Consider the following 21,205-nt stretch of genomic DNA (forward strand, 5'->3'; position numbering starts at 1 on the left):
GGAAAAAGACGTTTAATTTATGTTTTTTTTTTGTAAAATGTTTATTGTTACATGAATTTTATAGTGTACGTGTGTTGTTTTATTTACGTATTTTTACTAGTATTAAATAAAATTTTACATATTTATAAAATAATAATTTTTCTCCAAAAAGAGCTATGGCTATCAATACATCAACTGAGCAAATTCTAAAAAATGTCAAGCGAGACACTGTAATGTAATTTGTTGATACTTTTCGGTGAATAGGCTACTATACAAGATGCTTAAAAAACGATACAGCGTACGCACGTAATCGCAATTGAATTGGAATTTCTCGATGACGTTTTAGAAGCGTTCCAGTTGTAATGCTCTCAGCATGACAAAACTTATGATACTTTATAATGAATTGAATATGTTACACAAATGCATTTTGTGCGCAAGCCGTGAAATTGCAACTGCGACTTTCAATTCGAGAGAGGGAAAAATTGCCTTTTTCTCCTAAATTCTCTCGAAAGTCGTATTCTGTTAAATGGCCGACTTACTCTTCTCAGTTTCACCCAGTTTAGTCGTGAAACCAGACAGGCAATTATGTCTTAGAATTTTTAAGAGAAGATTTATTGAAAAAGTTATCTAATAAGGCATATTGTTTCAACATTAGTTATAGTGGTATTGAGGAGTGGAAGTGCTAAGAAAATTAAAAAAGTACGTTTAAAAATCATATATTTGTGTCGCGATTTTGATCTTTTTCAAAATGTCTACCAATATTTTAAGATGTTTAATGACTGCCGCAATAAAGATTAACATGACATAATACAGAGAGATTCTCCTGTTAACATTGTATGATACAGACGCACAGCAGGCATTAGTATTAAACCCTATTTCGTTGGATCAAAGAATGTTAGCCCTAATTTTGACCGCGATTTTGTGTGTAAAAAATTGGCAATAAATATCGTATAAAACTTACAATGCATGTATCTATGCCTCCATTTGTGATTTTTGAACAACTTTTCCTGACTCTTGCAGCATACCCTGATTAAGGTGATAAGGTTGAGATTTTTTACAATTGGAAAAAATGAAAGTTTTAATCTGAATTTTCACCATTTTGGTTTAAATTGAAATACTTTCTGTCTTTGATTTTGTTAAGTGCTTATGTAAAATATTTATTACAAAAGCGCATTACATTACTTGGTGTAACAACCACTAAATACGTGCATTGTAAGTGATTCTGATCCGCTGATTCTTTTATCACGATTTTGCAGAATTTTGTAACCCACTCGTTAAAAAAACACAGAGCAATTTTGTGCAACTGCAAAGGCACAATGAGCACGCCCATTTTAGACAAGGGAGAAATACCCAAGGCTCACATTCCACCAGACTTCGGCCACTATGATCGCCGGGCTTTCGCTCTCGACGATAAAAATGACCAAACCGCGTTTCAAATCTCTGCAAAAGGAGCGGCTCCACCAGAATATCCAAACTCGGAAACAAGGCCTGGTTACGGTGGGCTCGGTTACCACGACAAAATAAAAGGCGCTGAAGACTTGCGAGGACACTCCAAGAGCAATCCGTTCCTTGCGAGCAACATCTATGCGAATGGTAGCGATGAATTCCGACTTAACCAATACAGAAACAACCACGGCGTCAACGACACATTTCTGCCGCCAATCCATGCAGTACATGTAGCGGATAAATACTACCCGGAAGACAATAGACTTTCCAGCACCCAACAGGACACGATGATACTTGACGGTCAAAAGAGCAGAAACGCTTCCACGGCTGACAGCAGCGACCTCGTGCCGCCAACATCTGTGTATCAAGATACAAACAAAGTGCCTGGTTTCCCAGTCTCGTCCATTCTTTCCGATCTCAAAGTCGCCCCGGTGTCAAATGCGCAGCAACAAAGCTCGTGGGGAGTTTCCCGTGAAGGAGAACTCCGACAACAGTCCGGGTCGGATTTTGGGAAGAGCTTAGGATCGTTTTCAGCTCAGGAGGAAACGATGAAGAGAGAGAAAATCGACTCTCCATTTTCCAGCGAACCCAACTCGATATCTCCTTTCGGAGCAGAGGCAAAGGCTGAGAATCCGGACGGTGAGACATTCTTTTCGTTTTTATCTTATTTGGGTGTAAAGCAATGAAGATGCGCTAGATTCATTTATTCGATTATCGTGGCAAGTAACGCTCATATGTAGTAGGCATAATTCTAATTTGACGGGATAATTGTGGCATTTATGATGTTAATTATTTTTTTCGTAATCAGGAACACGTTTATGAAAATTTTCAGAAAAATTTTGGTACATTTACTTGCGTCCACTCTGCCTCTTAAAGAAATTAGGTCAATCCAGCGATTGACAGCAGCGCTAAAAAGCTTGATAAAAATCCATTCAACTGCAGTTTATGGACAAAACCAGCAAAAAGTGTTTAAAACAAACGACAGTTATTCGGATGCAAGCAATATTGCGTGAAAAGTATTTAGAACGAACGCAAAAACTAATGAAGTTTCTAATTAATGTGGAGATAAAATATTTTGTGGAGTTTTGACAAATTTGTTGTAGTTATTTTGGTTGCTTCAGGAGGACGATGGATTGGGGCTTCCTTTACAACCAAACAAGCTACAGAAAAACACTCTGAAAAATCTTTCTCCCTTTTTCTCATGAAATTGCAAAATTCTATCATTTGTTGTGAGATCAAAAGCAAACTATATGTCACAGGGTTTTATGTGCATTTTTGGTATTATAATTTACAATAATTTCCCCATTATATCTTTAAACTAAGCCAATCAAAAATGAACGAAAGATGTTCTATAAACATAATTATTGTAGATAATTTAGAGTTACCGCGCCATGGCAAATCACGGCGCGTGATGGAGATCGAACTTTGAGACATCGTAAAACCATTTACGACCCGCGGCCTTGTTAACGCCAATTCCCGGGCAATAAAGTACCGGTTATCTGGGCCTCTCGGCTAAGTCGCACATACAGGTGGTTAAAGAGGCCAGTGTAAACGGACCTTTTTATTGCGGGCAGTGCAAGATGCCCTTCTGTAACTGTATGTAACCACTGTGTCAGAAACTTTAAATGTAAAGTGTTTGAAACGAAATTTAGAGAGTGCTTTACGCCGTGCTGCCATTTTTGCGCATTGTCAATTAGTTTACGATTCCTAATAGCGAATACAACTGTCGATACGACAAAACGATCAATTTATTTTGTTGCATTAAAACATGCGCTGATTTTTAAATTATGTAGTCATATTCACAAAATTGCTCATTGCTGTTAGTAATATGGCTCAGAACTTGCCACAAATCCCAATTTCCTAAATAAAAACATATGTTGATGTTAAACTATAGTCTGACACACACTTTTGCGATGTACACTAATTAATGTGGAATAAAACTAGCCACAAAACCAAAACACGCAATAATAAAATACAATGTTTATAGTAGTAACTGTATTGAGTCGTTATTTTTTATATCACACGTTCAATAACGTTCAACGGTAATAGAACATAAAACAATTATTTTTTACAAATTATTGAAGTCACATGTGGTTAGTTATATTTAATATTATTTGTTTGACAAATTGTTAGGTTGCTTAGGTGCGAAAAACTTGGAGCTTGCCTGTTTTTGTGGGTGCTTGGTCGCAACTCAGTCAGTTAGTTCACAGAACCGACGATGGGCACAACAGTGTTCGAAACGTTTGCTGAAAAAAGATTAGCATGTTAATTTTAGATAGCTATTTCGGGAATGCAAATTATAAATACACTTAAAAATGTCCAGTTTTAATTCGAGCGTGAGAAAGAGTTGACAGTGTGTGAAACTAAACAGATACTTTTGCGTAGTTGGCAAAGAGCCTTGAGCCATCCAACAAACCCTGAAAGGTTTCACCGCAAATCATGTGTTTCTCATGGGAGTCAAGCGCCCGACCACTCACAATTCTTCATCTTTATTGCCCGCCTTGCTAAACTTTCTAGCAACAAGTCCGTCCGTTCGCTCATCGGTACGCGGGGTTATTACGGTTCACTTTACTGCGCCTTGACCTGTAGTAAACCCGAGTCGCGCAGGTTTGAGTCAAGTTCCACGGGAGCACCGTGATAATAATTTACGGTGCACTGCAATAACTCGGCCCTTTCTAGCAATTAACATCAGCATAGTTGAACTTGAACAACCAGATTATTTGTCAACGTGCCTAGCTTTGCAATAGTGTAAAAACGCCCTTAGGTTTCGTTGGATTGTTGTGCATGTACTTGTTTTTTTGGGTTAAAGTGTTCTATACAGTTTTCCTTGGGCAAACAGCGTCATTATATATGTAGCAGCAATTTTAATATTGTATCAAACAATATAGCTCAATTTAAAATGAAATGCATGCAATTCTATAACAAACCGACTCTATAACTCTTATCCAATTAAATAAGGTAAATTAGAAACACTATTGATCTTGGAGTTTTCAGAAATAAAGTTTACTAAAAATGTTTTTTGTTGCAACAGAAAGCGATCCGACGAAGAATTGGCTTACCGCCAGTGGGCGCAAGAAACGCGTCCCCTACACCAAGTTTCAGTTGCTCGAGTTGGAAAAAGAATTTCATTTCAATCAATATTTATCAAGGGAACGGCGTTTGGAGGTGATGAACACGCACACACTTATCACAAAAGCTGATATCTTTAAAATACAGTTTCAATATAGATTCAAAGCAGCTTAAATCTGCACTAAGTAGAAGGAAAGTAACGTGATTTGTCATGATAGCTTTGCCGCCGGTATCAGTCAACTGAGTTTTAAAGACTCGACAAATATTAGCACAAGCACGACAGTTTCTTTCTCCCAGAAAAGTTTCTTTCAATCTTTACCCACACAGAGCGTGAAAATAAAGGAATACAAACAGAAAAAACCATCTTCTACCTATTTATGAGAGTTTGACTTCTTGGACTCGCCTGTATAGTCTCTATGGCTGACAGAGGCTCAGTAACGGATTACTACAAAATATGATAACAAATCCTAAAACTAAAAAAAAAACGAAACAGACAGGCGACTTAGGATTTATTGTCATATTTTCTCCCTATTTAGCTACAATTCTAATTGTTAACAATGCGTTTTTATCCAGGTCGCCAAGGCGGTGAAATTGACAGATCGCCAGGTGAAAATCTGGTTTCAAAACCGACGCATGAAGTGGAAGAAGGAGAGGCGCGAAGAACGCATGAGAGATTCCGTTCCGCATGACCAGATAGGCGGACACGTGACCGGAAATGGGCACCCTGGAATGTACCACACGAGCATGCAGGCCCACTATTCTAACACAGCAGCAGCACTAGCGGCGGCAGCGGGCTTTAGCCCCTTGAACCACCATCCACACAACCCATTCAACTCTCCTCCGGGTATGATACACGACCCCATGACGCCGCATTACGGGTATCCCCCGCCACCCCCTATTGCTAGCGCCGGGCGTCATCACCCACAGGTGAACCAGATGGCTGCAGTGGCCGCCGCAGACTTTTTCAATACACTCCACCATCCGTATGGCGGTTCTTCTCGTGATGCGACGTTGCCCTTAGGTTGCATGTATAGCTGAAGGGCAGATATTATGAACTGTTAGCTGGTTGGCATGTTTGTTTCATTGGGGTTGGAAAAGTGGGATTTTATTCACCCAAATGCCTTATGGTTTAAATTTAAAATAAACTACTGGCATTCTCTCCAGTCTTTTGTTTCTATGCTGACAAAAAGAGAAATTTTTTTTATAAAACAGTGTGGTTCACTGGCATAGTAGTTTTGTTACAGGCTGGCTTTCGGAATGCAAAAAGAATTCTTGACTGTATATGAAAGTTGGATATTCATCTCAACAACCTTCACTATTTTGTGATTGTTGGTATGAAATATATAACCATGAAAATACAACGTTGAAATATTTATTGCTTTAACAATGTGTATACCTGTTGCAATGGTACAGAAACGTAATTTAAGCGCAATCATTTTCATGAGTGGCTACCTTTTCCATTCCAAGCAGTAATTTGTCACAACCATAATTCTCTATCGCCACCTGACGAACTGGCTAATTTGGCCGGCAATCCGTGCAGTGTCGCTCTTTTTTACTGTCGTTGTTACTTTTGCATTCTCGCTAAGGTCAGTGTTCTTGTGTAAGGGTGTAATTTCCGCTACCTTCTTTACATGTGTTCGTTGCATGGGCGTGAAATTGAAAACAGCGTCTCCTGGTGAAATAAAACAGCAAGTGTTTTTTGTATGTACAAGATGTGTATGCACTGTTTCGACCTTGTACAGGTCTTGTTTGTTCAGCTTGAGGCCACCTGCGGTGTGGACGAAACCGATTGCAGTCATTCTCGATCTGGTTTGGTGCCAAACTAAAGGCACTGGCTTTATAATATGTTCATAAGATCCGCATGTTGTCAGTTTGTGTCAACAACCCAAATTCTAGGAGATGGAGATAATTGTTTATTACGTGTCGCATATTCAACAATAGAGTTACAGTTACAAAAATAAAAGTGATGTAAGCACACACATATGTAGCATAAAAATACAAAATTATCAATGCAGGAATGTAATGGCTTGGGGTATAAAGGTATTAAACTTATTTTACTACAACCTGTGCATATGAAAGGTGAAATAATATTTCAAAGCAAGGATGGAAGCGAACCCAATATTTCACTGTATGGGTGCGTGTCGCCATCTAGAGGAAAAGTAAAGTTTCACGGATTCAGAATCCACACGACGCTACTCTCCTGCATAGAAGAGAATATAGCGAAATAGGCAGTTACGTTTTAGGTTTTTCATGATATAAAAGCGACGAACATGTGACGATTGCTGGGAGGGATGTCTTAGATGCACGTTTTAACCAATCATGGCATTCTTGCAGAAAAACCTGAAAGTTTGCATTGAAACCCACAGCTTTTCTCTCTTCCGCCCCGACTCCATTGTATTATGGACGCACAGCGCACCAAACTTTAGATACATTACGTTCATGGTTCAAAAATATGTGCAGATAAAGGTGTCTTGTACTTATTATTACACCATTTCGTTTTGACCATACAACAGCAAGTGGTAAGCAGTGCAATATTGCTTCGACAATTGACTATAGCAGGACTGCGAGGCGCCTCTTTCCTGTGATTTCGAGGCCCACGCTGTGCACCTCCATGACCGCGGATGAGCACCCTCTGGCAGATATTGAAAATCAAATCATTTAGAGGCGTTCGAACCCAAAACGTTCATCAGTAACTGATTTTAAACTTCTTCGGGACAATATGGTATGATAATTTTTTGCTTAAAATCGCGCTATAGTTAAACGACAACAACAAATCGGACAACCAGTTAAAATCACTAAACTTTGATGAAAAAAACATATTTTCTTTAATTTCTAAAAAATGCGTGAAAAAATGATTAATCTATATCCTCAGGCATATTTTTGATACTGTGATAATAACTGTTAACCAACAATCATGAAGGGATTAGTCTTGTGTTTGCTTCCATGTGCAGTGAAAAGCATGAAAATAGCAATCAAATTAAGCTTGGTTTTTCAAGATATATGAGCAAGTGACGAATACGTGACGTTAGCTGGGAAAGATGCCTTAAATGCACGTTTTAACCAATCATGCCATTGTTGCATAAAACCTGGAAGTTTGCATTGAAACTCACAGCTCCTCTCTCTTCCGCCCTGACTTCCTTGTTTTATGGACGCACAGCCCACGAAAGCACAACTTGCATTGTTGTGAGCTCACAAATCACGTGGCCTTGCATTTTAATGTGATTGGTTGATTTGAAATGAGTCAACACTACAGTAGAGTCCACGTAATGTTGAACGCGTGGCAGATAGCTAACAGCACCATATGCTTCCTTGATTTAATTGCCAGTCCTTCCAGTTACAGAGAAACTCTAACGCTGTTGGCCACGTGTTTACATTACGCAATAAATGTTTCGTTATCTACGAAGAACGATAAATCTTGTAGTCCAACAAACTTCACACAAAACAACACTGCTTTTGTTATACATTGTATGGTCCGCCTGTGACGTATCAGTCAAAGTTCTAAAAAGGGACTATTATCATACCACGTAATGTCTAAATTAATGATTGGTTTGTTTATTTTCATGCTGTTGTCGACGTTTTTGGGCCATCCAACTGCGTAAGTTAACTGCGTGAAAAAGCAACCAAAACGTTGTGCAAGGTGTTGTGGAACTTTTGTTTTACCGCACAGCTGGTTACAGTCAGTGCAGGAGGTGCTGTATGCAAAAGAATCGTACCAAGCAAAAGTATATTATGAAACCTTATACTTTCGTATTTAAATCTTAAAAGTAACTTCATATATACTACGTTTATAGGTTTCAAAAAAGGTAAAAATATACATGGGAAGTGCAGATAAAAGTGTCTTATGTGTTACACAAGTTTAAAGGAAAAATATCGCCATTTCGTTTGGCATAAACCACCAGTCATAAGCTGTGAAATACGGCTTTGTAAAGATACGCATAACTAAACTAATACGCACATCCCAAGCAAGCATCAGCCGCGTGAACTAAGTAGCAAAACAATTGACTATGGAAGGACTGCGAAGCGTCTTTCCTGTGATTTCGAAGCCCACTCTGTGTAACCCCACGAGCTCTGATGCGCATCCTGTGGCAGCTATTGAAAATCAAAACATATGGAGGCGTTCGAGCCAAAAACGTTCACCAGTTTGTTTAGTGCAGACAGTTAGTTGTGAGCAATATGGTTTATGATTTGTTCTAAACCGCTATGTTTCGCAATTAGTCAATCAAGGGAAGATTATCATTAAGTTTGGTTCGACTCTATTATGTGTAATATGTATCGCTTCAGAACAAATATGTCAGGTAATTATAACTGATTTTAAACGTCTTCGGACAAAATAGTATGATTATTTTTTGTTTAAAATCGCGCTATCGTAAAACGACAACAACAAATTAGGCAGCCAGTCAAAGTGAGTAACCTTTGAAAGGAAAAAAAATATTTTTCTTTAATTTCTGTCAAATGCGTGAAAAAAATGACTTAATCTATTTACGATTGCTATCCTCAGGCATATTTTTGATACTGTATCAAAAACTGTTAACCAACAACCATGAAGGGATTAATCTTGTGTTTGCTGCTCGGGTTGGTCTTAGTGCAAATTGCACAGGCAAGGTAAGTCAATGTTATTACACCTACTTTAAGTGTATACTTGCTTTAATACGAAGCTATATCCCAGAAAGTCAATTAAATATATTTGACAAGAGTGTATGTTATATAGTGTAAATAAAAGTTGTGTAATTGTACACAAAAACGGGTTATTTGCTTATTTTGACCGCAATGGGAAGAAATCAAGTACTTGTATTTAATCATTTGACAAAACATCTGATAAGCAAATAACGGCACATAGAAATAAGAAAAATAAAACAAAAACTTGATAAACGGTGAAACCTTACGAGGCCCATAAGATCACGTGACAGTAAAGTGTCACATGACTTCCCAGCGCCGAACAAAAGCATTCGCATTCGTGCGGCGACTGCAATAGTGGGAAGTTATAAAAAGGATAGATGGTTTCCGGAACCTTGCGGCCTATACCAAATCTCAGCGCCACGCAACCAAAACTGACGTCACACCATTGCACGCTTTTGCGGTGCCAATTGTTTGGTAGTATCAGTTACCGTGGCTAGAACCAATGCAATGTTTAAACCTTTATATAAAGAAAGTTCCACTGCAACATGACTGATAATTCGAAACTTAGCACTTACTTTTAATGCATTTAAAATCCAATTGAAAACTAAATACAAAGTTGTGTGACATAATGTGCAGTTGTTATGATTAAAATATAGAATTATTGCCTCACGTAACTTAAAATAACTAAATATTTAACATTATTGTGTTTAGAGGTAAACTATAGGTGTTACTAATACGCAGGGAACTATTGCATCGCATTACAAAGACAAAAACTAATTCTTAATAAAACTACACCACGCTTCACGTACACAAAATCTATATCAGTTGTCTGGACATAGCATTTCGCTAATATTAGATTAGAAACTTCCATTTTGAGCAAGAATATTTTGTCTCTAGAAACATGCCCAGATCAGAGCATGACATGATGCGGCTCCGTGACGAGAGAATGAGACCGATGCGAGACCAATTTGACGAAGATGATGATGATGAAGAAGATTCTGACGAAGAAGACATCCAACGTGTCCTTGACATGCTCAAAGCCCATGTAAAGATGCTGCATGACCAGAAGAACAAGCAGGATGCGGAGGAGAAATCCGATGCTAAGGAAGACGAGACACCCAAAGCTAAGGAGAGCACCGATGAGAAGACAGAGGTCAAGGAAGACACCAAGGAGGCATCTGACGTGGTCAAGCCCAAGCCTGATGAGTCCAAAGTGAATACCAAACGAGATTTCCTCATGCAAATGTTGAAGCATCTCCAGGATGAGGACGAAAATGAAGAAGATGAAGACGATGAGGATGAGGGAGACATGGAGGAGCGCGCCCACATGCTCCGTGACTTCATCTCCAGAAGAAACAAGATGCGCCAGGATCAGAAGTCAAGGATGGATGCCCCCAAGATGGATGCCTCCAAATCTGATACCCCAAAGGCTGATGAGAGCCAGAAGAAGCCAAAGGCTGATACTTCCAAACCTAAGCCTGTGAGGGATCAGAGGTCCGATATGCTTGCCAGAAACCTCCACGATCTTCTTCAAAAGATGAGGGAGGAGGAGGATCACCAATAAGAGATCCAAGAGAAAGCACGGTCCCTTCATAGCCAAACATTTATACTCAGATATTTTGCGGAGTCTAATCAATGTGTTTGTTTCATAATGCAACAGAGAAACGAAAAAACGGTTAAAGGAATATGATTCGATAAAAACACTAAGCTAAAACCTGTAGAAAGCATAGTCTTTTATTTTCATCACACTGCCGAATAAATGTTCTCAATTTCATTGTTATTATCTGAACTTGACTGGAATATTACTGCCAATAGTGAAACTTGGAAACTACTTTCTTCTTTGTGTTTTAATGTCGCATTTTCACCTAATTTCGGCTGTGAAAGGACTCGTGCAAGACATATTGCAATAAAAATTCCGTTTCACGGATTTAGAATGGTCGTTGATAGAGATGGCGCACACAGATAAAAGGTCACATGGTGCTTACATGCGGTTCAGTTGTCTGCCATTGGCAATGCCCCAAGGCATGTTAGAACACATTGCAGAAAGGCATGTTCGGGTGCAAGTCGGATTTTTTCCCAATTTATTGCTTTTTAGAGGTCAAAGTTTTAACTGAGGATGAAAGTTTTAATGCTGTTAGCTTTTAATCTTTTTTGTACGATTACTGCTGGTAAGTGGATTTGAAGAAATACCAAAAACAATGAACCAAAAACTTTGTGTTTAAATGCAGGGCTAAAGTGCATTCGTTGCTACGGAGCTAATAGTATAGATAAGTGCGACGGAGTCGGAAAAGTGGAGCAATGTATGCCAAATCAGGTGGAAATCTGATATAATTATATGTGCTACGTGGATATACACAAACCGTATATTTCATAATAGGAATCATGTGAAACTGTCGTGAGGCGGTACAAGGATCACATGATAATCACGAAAGGGTGTAAAACTGAGAGAGCTTGCAAAGACAATCAAATGCAGGTGAGTTAACTTATTGCATAAAACGGTTAACTATCAAGTCAAAATAGAAAAACATCGCTGGGCAGACAATGGTAAAAGGTATTTACAGAACAAGAAGCGGTCCGGCATTTCGTCTCAATGTAATTCGAACCAGCCCAACTCTTTCTGCACATGCTGCTGCGAAGGCGACTTTTGCAACGTTGGTAACCCGTCGTGTACATCAAACTACATTCATCCTCGTCCTGGTGCAATTTTTTAATTCATATAAGATAAATATATAAATATAAAACCGCAGTACGTTTTTGTGTAGTCATAAAACAGACAGTAAAATAACAAGAGAACTTCGCGAAAAATGTATGATTTGTTTCCATATATGAAGAACCAGAATTACTGCGATTATAGGCTAATGATAAACATAATAAACCAACACAGCCAAAGACTGCCCACAAGTTTCCCCCACCTTTCCTCACGGTAATGTCCAATGCCACGACGAAAACAATTCTGGATCCGTTTGTGAGTATCAGTGCACTGGAAAGGACTACTCTGTTTGGCCACCAGAGCATGACACAACAATTTGCCTCAACAATGGATCTTGGTCGCAAAAAAGGCCATGCTGTGCACGTATGTGTATATATTTGGACTGTGTTATTTATTTCTCTGCAATGTGTTTTTTTTTTGTAGGTCCGTGCCCACCATATTATTTGTTGGACGATGTTTTTATGTATCATTATGCAGGGAAAAATGCAGAGAAAGATCTTGCTGTAAGGTTGGAGTTACTGCAATAGTAAGTGCTGGTTCTGGTTTTGTATCAAATACAAAAATCCCGAAAATACCATAAGAATGAAATTGTTTTCTTTCTATAATATGAGTTTTATTATTTTAAACCTCGGTATATACATCCTAATTGTCGGAGTTTCATTGAGAACCATGTCAAAATCACGTTACCACAATAATTAGGCATGCGTTAAAAACACACCTAACCTCAAAAGGAACCTCATTTGTTTTCTTCTCTTTTCTTAGTCCAGTAATTGCGGACGATGCCATCAAAGCAGCAGCTCTTTACTACAGCAACAAAGTGATAGAATCAAGTGTGATTAAGTTCAACGAATATGGAGAGAATTCGACACGATTGCTGGAACTAGCCAAGGAAAGGATACGTGTACAAAATGACGGTGAGTGTGAGACAGGTCAAAATTTGACATGTATGAAATGGAGGGCAGGTTATCTGTATGTATTATTGCCTATGGTTGCTACAATCGTTGTAATTTGTTTTAATAAGACGAATTTCCATACAACTATTAGCAACATTTAATTTTCTACGCTGGTGATTGACCACATTTTGGTGGCATGTGGTTTTTTAAAATATCTTTCAAAGCTTAATATTTGCCAATGTGCAAGGTGCAAAGAATATTCTAATTACTGGGCCTACACTTCCGGAAGTAGGTCAACAAAGATTTCATTTAAATGGACTGTGCACAATTAGAAGTAATCATAACTGAAATTTAAAGCTCACAAACAAATGTGACAAGCAGGTACTGTTAACACTGGAGCAGCTATACTGTACGCTTTGGAAAATCTTTTTACGAGCGATGCTGGGATGAGAGATGATAGGGTTCCTAAAGCGATATGGATAATAATTGGCAATGCAAACCCTGAGGGTGATCTTAAACGACCTGCGCAGCTTTCAAGAGAGAAAGGAATATTGGTATTTTGCCTATTTGTTATTTTGTTTATATTTTTATTCGGGTTTACTTTTCTGGGACTGTGAAAATTTGAATTTTTTGACAATTTCAAACAACATAGTAATGATAATTCAAATTAAATTTCTTCTGGCTACATACTCGTACATGGGATTTTTTCACAGCGAAGACGCCAATTTAACAAATTGCCCTGGGAAAATGTTATAATCTGTGCGATAGTTTCTTTTCTTTCACGGTTTTGTTTCAGATCTACGTGGTAGGATATGAAACCAATGGGTTTAAGTTCGATCGGAAGAAACTAAACGAGTTAGCAGGTGACGCAAAGAACGTATATATCACCGATAAGCCAGCAGGACCATCAAACATTGCAGTTGACATCAACAATCACTTCTGTCAGGATCCTTGCGAACACGTTCTCCACAACCATGAGTGACCCAAAAGTTATAGCTGCATGAAAAGAACCATTTTATATATAGTTGTATATAACAACCATTATCAGAATGCAAACATTGAAATGAAATATATACTGTTTTACCACGTTCAGCAATTGAAATTGCATGTATAATGAACACACATTATTTTGATGACTTGAATTCGGAAAATCGAGTGGACGCAAGTTTGAATTTGTTGCAGTAGTTAGTGTTAAGGATTTGGTTCTAGAAAATACAGAGCCCGTTTGGGAAAAAATAAATACGAAACATACATGTTACCGAAAAAAGGGCATACACCAAGTGACAGAAAAATGTAATGATTCGACACAAAAGGTCATTTTTGATCGCCCCTGATAGTGCTAAACAGACAAGGCATTTTTCCGTGTGTAAAATAAACGTTTTGAAAAAACAAACTTTGGTATTTTTACTATACAACATCCTAAAAAAGCAAAATCCTTCACCGTTTTCTTATTCATGTAAGTGCGCACGATGCCAACCAAGCTGCAGCTTTTTACTACAGCAACATAGTAATAGAATCAAGTACGAATAAGTTCAACGAATATGGTGAAAATTCCACTCGATTGGTGGATCTAGCCAAGGAAAGAATACGTGTACAAAATTGTGGTAAAGTATTTTCCACGATTATAGGTAATCTTTAAAGGCATGTGTTAATAACAGCGATGAAAATTTGGGCTGAAAATGTGTTCGAGAAGCTCATATCTGCTTTGGTGCATGGATTTATTCAAAAAATGTTGTCGACGCAAAAGCAAATAAATTTAAAAAACATGGTATTATTCAGGTGGAGCTAACACTGAAAAAGCAACACTGTACGCTTTGGAAAATCTTTTTACGAGCAAAGCTGGGATGAGAGATGACAGGGTACCCAAGGCGATATGGGTAATGTTCAGCAATGCAAATCCTGAAGGCGACTTTAAGAGACCTTCGGAAGTGGCCACAGAACAAGGGATACCAGTATGTACATTTATTTTCCATTAAACTAAATTTAGTAATCCCTACTACATATCCGTTATCTTTCTCATTTGTTGTCAGATCTTTGTGGTAGGACATGAAACAAACAGGTTTATATTCGGTCGAGAAAAATTGGTGGAATTAACGGGTGAAGAAAACCACGTTTACCTCACGTGGATGACAGCTCCAAACCCCTTTACCTATTCAACATCTAGGTCCGTACTGCAGCCCGACACATTGCTAATGATGACGTCGCTGCTGTGCTTCCATGTTGTTGTCACGTGACATGCCTCTGGCTTGTCGCGCGTTGTTGCTGCTGCTGTTTCCCTTCTGCCTACTCAGTCCTTTATTATCCCGACGCTTTTCTTGCATGCGCTCATTGTAGTACTGATGATGAACCCAGTTAGTGTTCGAAACGTTTACTAATGATTAACAGCATTTTAGCTTTGGCTTTCATTTTCAAAGTTCAACTCCAAATATTTTGCACCCAATTCTGTTACTATGTGCTGAAATAAAAAGTGTTTTGTTTGCCCGCGGTGACCATTTCCATTGCATGTTGTACTGTCGCGTGCATACGCACAAGGTTGCTTTCATGTGTACTAGGTTTTGTGCAAGTGCTCAAGGTTACGTACATGAGCACCATGTTTCGTACAAATGCACAAGGTTGCTTGCATGTGTACCTGGTTTCGTGAAAGTGCTTAAGGTTACGTGCATGGGCACCAGGTTTCGTACAAATGCACAAGGTTACGTACATGTGTACCACGTTTCGTTCAAGTGCTCAAGGTTACGTGCGTGGGCACCAGGTTTCGTACAAATGCACAATGTTGCTTGCATGTGCACAAGATGGCGTGCATGTGCATACAGGCGGAAAGCAAGAAAGGAAAAGGCCTGTTTTGACAAAGCGCTGCGCTATGAGGATTGTAGAATACATGTTGATGTACGTTGACATGTTTGGTCAAAGATTAATCACGAGGTAGAAGAAAGGCCAAAATCTGCTTGCCGGTATGATAACATTTCTCAGAAGAAACGCCTGAAGGCAAGCGAACACATTTCTCAATCATTCTTTTGAATATTGACTGCGAAATTTGGTTAAAAGAAGGCTGAATTCTAGGTTTAAGCATGAAGATTTTAATATGTTTTTCTGTGTTGATTTCTAATATTACGTTCAGCATTGGTAAGTACATTTGCCGAAACAGCAAAATCATGAAACTAAATCCATGTGGCATAAGTTTTTGTCGAAACGTTTTTCAAACATGACAATGTTAAATCCATGTGTTTTAAATGTAGGACTAAAGTGCATAAGTTGCAAGGGATTCGAGAGTATAGATGAGTGCGACGCAGCCGGCCAAATAGAGCAATGTATGCCAAACCAGGTAGAAATGCAACATAATTACGCACATTACAAAACAATGTATTCCATTATGCATGATAGGAATCATGTGAGACAGTCGTGAGGCGGTACAGCAATCATATGATAATCACGAAAGGCTGCAAAAATGAGAGAGCTTGCAAAGACAATAAAATGCAGGTGAGTTAACAAATGGTCCAAGTGAGTGATTCGGCAAAAACTTGTTACAATACAATGTGTACCTATTGGCAGAACACAATGGAGTCGGGCAGCTCGACTCAATGCAACACTGGTCAACCAAACTCCTTCTGTACATGTTGCTGCGAAGGGGATTTGTGCAATGTTGGTAACCCGTCCTGTACTTCAAACTACATTTCCCCGCAACCTGGTGAACAGTTTATTATTTCTTATTTCGTTTATAAACTTGTCAACACGACTTCGTCCTAATGTACAACAAAGCCATGAAAAAACGTAACCATAACATAGCACGTCCCTAATACAGAGCATCAAAGTCGCGCTGTTATATTTGTGGTAATACATGAAAAGCTATCAAGTTGTATCCAACGCACTTACTTGTAGCCAAAGACTGCCCACAAGTTTCCCACAACTTTCCTCACGGCAACGTTAAATGTTACGACGAAAACAAATCCGGATCTCTTTGTGAGTATCAGTGCACTGGAATGAATTACACGGTCTGGCCACCAGAACATGACACAACAATTTGCCTCACCAACGGATCTTGGTCGCAGAAAAGGCCATGTTGTGCACGTATGTTAAAACAACGATGGAGTGTAATTCCCCGGCATAACAAATTTTCAACTATTTAAAGGTCCGTGCCCACCATTTTACCTCTTAGACGATGTATTTCTTTATCATTTTGAGGGTGAAAATGCAGAGAATGACCTCATCGCAAGCTTGAATTTGATGAAATTGTAAGTTGTGGGTCTCGCTTTCATCGTCAACAGTAAACACAAAGTAACATTAAGGAAGTATTTCTACGTGTACATGCTAAAGTAATTTTGACGTAATAGGTTGAAGTTGTCAGAATTAAAAATCAACAACCATCGCACCTTACAAGAGCAGCAACAGGTTTCCTTTAAGATTATACGCTTTTATAATTTCAGACCAGTCATTTCAGAGGACGCGATCAAAGCTGCAGCTCTTTACTACAGCAGTCAGGTGATAGAATCAAGTGTGGTAAAGTTTAATGAATATGGAGGAAATGCTGAACGGTACGTGGAATTAACGAAGGAGAGAATTCAAGTTCAAAATGAAGGTGAAGTGATATTTATGTTAAAAACCAAACCATAAGTATGTAATGTATTACATAAGTATGTATGTAATGTATGTAAATGCAAATATCGGTATTATTCAGGTGGAGTAAACACTGGAGCAGCCATACTGTACGCTTTAGAAAATCTGTTTACAAGCGATGCTGGGATGAGAGATGACAGGGTACCCAAGGCGATATGGGTAATGTTCAGCAATGCAAATCCTGAAGGTGACTTTAAAGGACCTGCGGAAGTTGCCAGAGAAAAAGGAATACTGGTAATTCATTAAATATTTGGAAATCAGCATAATTTCTATTTATTTAAATTTACGATTCGTTTCAAAATAAGTGTCTTCTGATTTTTTTTAGATTTTTGTGATAGGCCATGGAACTAACGGCTTTAAATTCGATCGAGAAAAAATGGTCGAATTAACGGGTGAAGAAAAGCACGTATATCTCACCGATGAACCAGTTGGAAGTGCACCCAAACTGAGAGTAGACGTAAATCGCTTCTTCTGTCAAGATCCATGCAAACATGTTTTGCACGATCACGAATGAGGATGGCACAATTTGTGTGATAATTCCCTTAATCCCACCGATGTCTGTATCACATCTAACCTTAACGTAAAAGTTTGGGATCCTAAATCGTAACAAACTGCAACAGCGCAAACTAACGTGCTTAATTCATGGTGTATCTGAAATCAGATGTTTACTCTGGTTGTATACAGTATAATATTCGTGAAAACAACGAATCTGTTGTTGACATGGTGCTCTGTCGTTTGGTTTGTATTTACCTAAAGTGTAGGGTGAGGGAAGGCTGTATCCGTCATGCCGAGAATAATGAAAAGTGTAGTATGATGTCAGGTATAGAAATTGTAACAACATCTGACCTCAAATTTGCAGTAACATTGTGCTCATCAGTTTCAAGCAATGTTGTTCGTTTGCAAGTACAGAAGCTGAAGGATGTATGTGGTTGGCGCAAATATATATATAAATATGAAAGAGTTAACTAGCATGGTTAGTAAGTGTCCTAAATACGCAATAAGTTTGAATACAACTTTCAATAAGTAAGGTTTAATAGGTAAATATAAACACATGATATACGATATCGCGTTTTAAATATTTGTGCGTAACGCTTTATGGACGTTTGGCCGTAATTCTATATTGGGATGATGTTGCAAGGAACTTGAAGTTGCCGTGCCCAGTTTGCAAAAAAATGACCAGTCAGAGCGAATAGATAAAATCTAAGACGAGGTCTCTTTACTTTTCGCCCGGAGGTAAAACATTTTTGTCTACAGCTTACCTATCTGGCGCGAGACTTTATAAAAATTTGGTGAAGAAAGAAGGTTATGAATGTTGCATTTAATCTTGTTGTTTGTCTCGGATTTATATTGTGTGTTGATGGTACGTATGCTTTGCAATTTATTCATTAATGTTTATTACCTTTCTCTTGATTTAGGACTGAAATGCGTAACTTGCTATAATGCGAAAAGCTTTGACGAATGTGACGCAAATGGCCGCGTGCAAAACTGCAGGCAAAATCAGGTACACCTTAAAGTAAACCACAATATGCCAATTCTGTAATATCTGTATTGCTTTACTATGAGGTCGTTTCTCTTATTTTTGTTATTGTAACCTTACGAAAAATACCATACAGAATTCGTGTGAAACGGTGGTGCGAAGGTATCGCAGCAAATTGAGCATCTCGAAAGGGTGCAAAAATTTAAGAGCATGCAAGGACAATCAGATACAGGTAAGAAAACGAAACAAGCAATATTTACATGTCACTGTGCACATCTCCCCAGAACTCCAAAGGTTCAGGAAGGTCATTTCAATGTAACCCGGACCAGGCCAATTCAATTTGCACCTGTTGCTGTGATACAAGTTTCTGCAACACGGGAACGCCGACTTGCACCAAAATCCATGCACCTGGCGCACCTGGTAATACTGCTTGGTAATTGCCCATTAGAGCTTTTCCTCTACAATTAAATATGATTTACAGGGTTATATTGATCGAATTGTAGATAGAAAATCTCTAATCTTATTCCTATGGGGGGGTTTAAGGTTTTCAATTAACCCCCAGATTTTGTAAACAAATGATCCTCTGCATTAAGCAGTCACCTAAATATAACTAAACTAAAAGGAGTAAGATTTGTTTTACAGCCTTGGATTGCCCGTCAGTACCGAAATCATTTGCGCATGGGAAGGTTGAGTGTGTAAACAACAACAAACCCGGCTCTGTATGCGAATATCAGTGTGTTGATACAGCGTACAGCGTGTGGCCAAAAGGGCGGGAAAACAGTATATGTCTGACCAACGGATCATGGACACCTCCGCCATGTTGTGCACGTCAGTCATATTTTACCTACAATTACGTGGAAAATATGCGTTTATATTGCATGTAACCTAGATATTTTTTTTTAATGTGCAAAGTTTTGGTGCGGTACCATGTTGCATCATTGCCAGGTTGATATTTTGCCAAAGTGTGAAAAAAATTATGGAAAATGTATTATATTACAAACCGCATGCGTAAAGACTAAAGAATTTATTCCAACGGTAGGCAATTTATTCACGCTAAAGATGTTGGTTTAAGCAGGTCCGTGCCCTCCCTTTTACCTCATGGACGCAGCATTGCTTTACCACGTGGGTGGAGAAAACAAAGAACAAAAACTGAAAAAACTTGTGGAAGGTGTTCTATTGTAAGTTAAGATGCCACATTCCTTTTAACGTTAGTGCTTGTATAAGTAACCAGCCATTTGTCACGCAGTCCTGTGATTGAATACGATTCCGTGATGCTGTCGGCGATGTATTACAGTGGACGGCCAATTGAAACAAGTGTGATCCATTTTAACGAGTACGGTACCAACGCTACTCACCTTCTTCAACTTATTAGGCAAAGAATTACCGTGGATAATGAAGGTCTGAGTTGTAGTACTTTTATAAAAATACATTTACCAAATGAGTCAATATTTTGCGTTTGCATAGCTCCTTATATGAATGAGTTGATATTCAACGGAAATTACACCAAATTCAGTCTAAACTGCGTATTAAAATTAAGTTGTTGCAACAGACTATCTCAAAAGTAAATGTATAAACCTTTAAGCAGGGTCAGTAAACACTGGACTGGCAATGCGATATGCCATGAGAAACCTTCTTAACCTCGACAACGGAATGAGAGATAGCAGAGTTCCCAAGGCAATCGTTGTGTATCTGATAAACGCTGAGCCAGAGGACGATGTTAAAAGTGCAATGGAAGAGGCGACAGGTCGTGGGATACAGGTGTCTATTGACTTGCTACGTTTTTACGACAGATAAACATGCGAATTGCATAAATGTGCTTAGTAATGCATTACTAACAATTCATCCGAAATACCCAATGTCAACGATAAATTTCTAAACTAGTTGTACCACGAAAAGCCGATGGAAAACCTTTCTATTTTTCACAACAAATTTAGACATAAAATTGGTGACAAGTTCTTCTCAATTTCAGGTTTACGTTCTCGGATATCAAACCGACGGATTTCGGTTCAACCGCCAGAAGCTGGTTGACGTGACGGGCAAGGAGTCCCACTTGTTTGTTTTCGACAAGGACTCTGCGCGCCTCAGGGCAGAAGACTTTGCCGAGCTCGACAGACATTTCTGTGAAAATCCGTGCGACCACGTTTTGCACGAACACGAATAAATCTTATACCACACCATTACCTGCTGCCAACAACCCTTGTAAAAACTCCAATTTCCTCCGTAACTATGTTTGTGAAAACGATCAATTCGGGAAAAGTTTATGCAAGAAAATACATAAAAAATGAATAACAGTGAATATGTGTTTGCAGAATATTAAACTAACTTGGATCAGTTTGAACCAACGCGCACCGTATGTATTTATATGTAAAATTACCACAGCGATCATTCAGACAGCTCAGTTAG

General features: G+C 38.7%; 5 protein-coding genes across 5 annotated transcripts; all 5 read left to right on the top strand.

Moving 5' to 3' along the window:
* Window positions 1-1,295: 1,295 nt before the first annotated feature.
* LOC145909437 (uncharacterized) lies at window positions 1,296-5,603 on the top strand. The gene is made up of 3 exons (XM_082996830.1): window positions 1,296-2,064; window positions 4,457-4,590; window positions 5,068-5,603. Exons 1-3 carry the CDS (start codon window positions 1,296-1,298, stop codon window positions 5,530-5,532), a joined length of 1,368 nt encoding a protein of 455 aa, XP_082852956.1. The 3' UTR covers window positions 5,533-5,603.
* Window positions 5,604-8,990: 3,387 nt separating this feature from the next.
* Window positions 8,991-11,038, top strand: LOC145908647 (uncharacterized). Its single transcript, XM_082995963.1, has 2 exons — window positions 8,991-9,096; window positions 10,009-11,038. The coding sequence occupies exons 1-2, from the start codon at window positions 9,035-9,037 to the stop codon at window positions 10,673-10,675; spliced, it is 729 nt and encodes a 242-aa protein (XP_082852089.1). The 5' UTR covers window positions 8,991-9,034; the 3' UTR covers window positions 10,676-11,038.
* A 122-nt stretch (window positions 11,039-11,160) lies between these two features.
* LOC145908691 (uncharacterized) lies at window positions 11,161-13,861 on the top strand. The gene is made up of 9 exons (XM_082996012.1): window positions 11,161-11,279; window positions 11,340-11,425; window positions 11,489-11,584; window positions 11,673-11,808; window positions 11,996-12,184; window positions 12,245-12,347; window positions 12,584-12,735; window positions 13,096-13,268; window positions 13,511-13,861. The coding sequence occupies exons 1-9, from the start codon at window positions 11,228-11,230 to the stop codon at window positions 13,694-13,696; spliced, it is 1,173 nt and encodes a 390-aa protein (XP_082852138.1). The 5' UTR covers window positions 11,161-11,227; the 3' UTR covers window positions 13,697-13,861.
* A 1,907-nt stretch (window positions 13,862-15,768) lies between these two features.
* On the top strand, window positions 15,769-17,968 carry LOC145908761 (cochlin-like). The gene is made up of 9 exons (XM_082996096.1): window positions 15,769-15,837; window positions 15,951-16,036; window positions 16,096-16,191; window positions 16,264-16,399; window positions 16,591-16,779; window positions 16,841-16,943; window positions 17,136-17,287; window positions 17,387-17,559; window positions 17,651-17,968. Exons 1-9 carry the CDS (start codon window positions 15,783-15,785, stop codon window positions 17,837-17,839), a joined length of 1,179 nt encoding a protein of 392 aa, XP_082852222.1. The 5' UTR covers window positions 15,769-15,782; the 3' UTR covers window positions 17,840-17,968.
* A 655-nt stretch (window positions 17,969-18,623) lies between these two features.
* Window positions 18,624-20,963, top strand: LOC145909438 (uncharacterized). Its single transcript, XM_082996831.1, has 9 exons — window positions 18,624-18,685; window positions 18,741-18,826; window positions 18,939-19,034; window positions 19,087-19,222; window positions 19,445-19,630; window positions 19,878-19,980; window positions 20,049-20,200; window positions 20,388-20,560; window positions 20,772-20,963. The coding sequence occupies exons 1-9, from the start codon at window positions 18,631-18,633 to the stop codon at window positions 20,961-20,963; spliced, it is 1,179 nt and encodes a 392-aa protein (XP_082852957.1). The 5' UTR covers window positions 18,624-18,630.
* The last annotated feature ends 242 nt before the right edge of the window (window positions 20,964-21,205 follow it).

The sequence above is a fragment of the Ascidia mentula genome, chromosome 7 (assembly GCF_947561715.1).
Source record: "Ascidia mentula chromosome 7, kaAscMent1.1, whole genome shotgun sequence".
Taxonomy (NCBI): Eukaryota; Metazoa; Chordata; class Ascidiacea; order Phlebobranchia; family Ascidiidae; genus Ascidia; species Ascidia mentula.

Bases quoted from the DNA above. Each gene is read 5' to 3' on its own strand.
- LOC145909437 (XM_082996830.1), top strand. From the start codon at position 1,296: ATGAGCACGCCCATTTTAGACAAGGGAGAAATACCCAAGGCTCACATT. The intron at 2,065-4,456 runs GTGAGACATTCT...TTGTTGCAACAG, and splicing joins AAAGGCTGAGAATCCGGACG to AAAGCGATCCGACGAAGAAT. The intron at 4,591-5,067 runs GTGATGAACACG...GTTTTTATCCAG, and splicing joins CAAGGGAACGGCGTTTGGAG to GTCGCCAAGGCGGTGAAATT.
- LOC145908647 (XM_082995963.1), top strand. From the start codon at position 9,035: ATGAAGGGATTAATCTTGTGTTTGCTGCTCGGGTTGGTCTTAGTGCAA. The intron at 9,097-10,008 runs GTAAGTCAATGT...TTTTGTCTCTAG, and splicing joins GTGCAAATTGCACAGGCAAG to AAACATGCCCAGATCAGAGC.
- LOC145908691 (XM_082996012.1), top strand. From the start codon at position 11,228: ATGAAAGTTTTAATGCTGTTAGCTTTTAATCTTTTTTGTACGATTACT. The intron at 11,280-11,339 runs GTAAGTGGATTT...GTTTAAATGCAG, and splicing joins TTTTTGTACGATTACTGCTG to GGCTAAAGTGCATTCGTTGC. The intron at 12,736-13,095 runs GTGAGTGTGAGA...TGTGACAAGCAG, and splicing joins GATACGTGTACAAAATGACG to GTACTGTTAACACTGGAGCA.
- LOC145908761 (XM_082996096.1), top strand. From the start codon at position 15,783: ATGAAGATTTTAATATGTTTTTCTGTGTTGATTTCTAATATTACGTTC. The intron at 16,192-16,263 runs GTGAGTTAACAA...ACCTATTGGCAG, and splicing joins GCAAAGACAATAAAATGCAG to AACACAATGGAGTCGGGCAG. The intron at 16,944-17,135 runs GTAAGTTGTGGG...TTATAATTTCAG, and splicing joins AGCTTGAATTTGATGAAATT to ACCAGTCATTTCAGAGGACG.
- LOC145909438 (XM_082996831.1), top strand. From the start codon at position 18,631: ATGAATGTTGCATTTAATCTTGTTGTTTGTCTCGGATTTATATTGTGT. The intron at 19,981-20,048 runs GTAAGTTAAGAT...TTTGTCACGCAG, and splicing joins CTTGTGGAAGGTGTTCTATT to TCCTGTGATTGAATACGATT. The intron at 20,201-20,387 runs GTCTGAGTTGTA...ACCTTTAAGCAG, and splicing joins AATTACCGTGGATAATGAAG to GGTCAGTAAACACTGGACTG.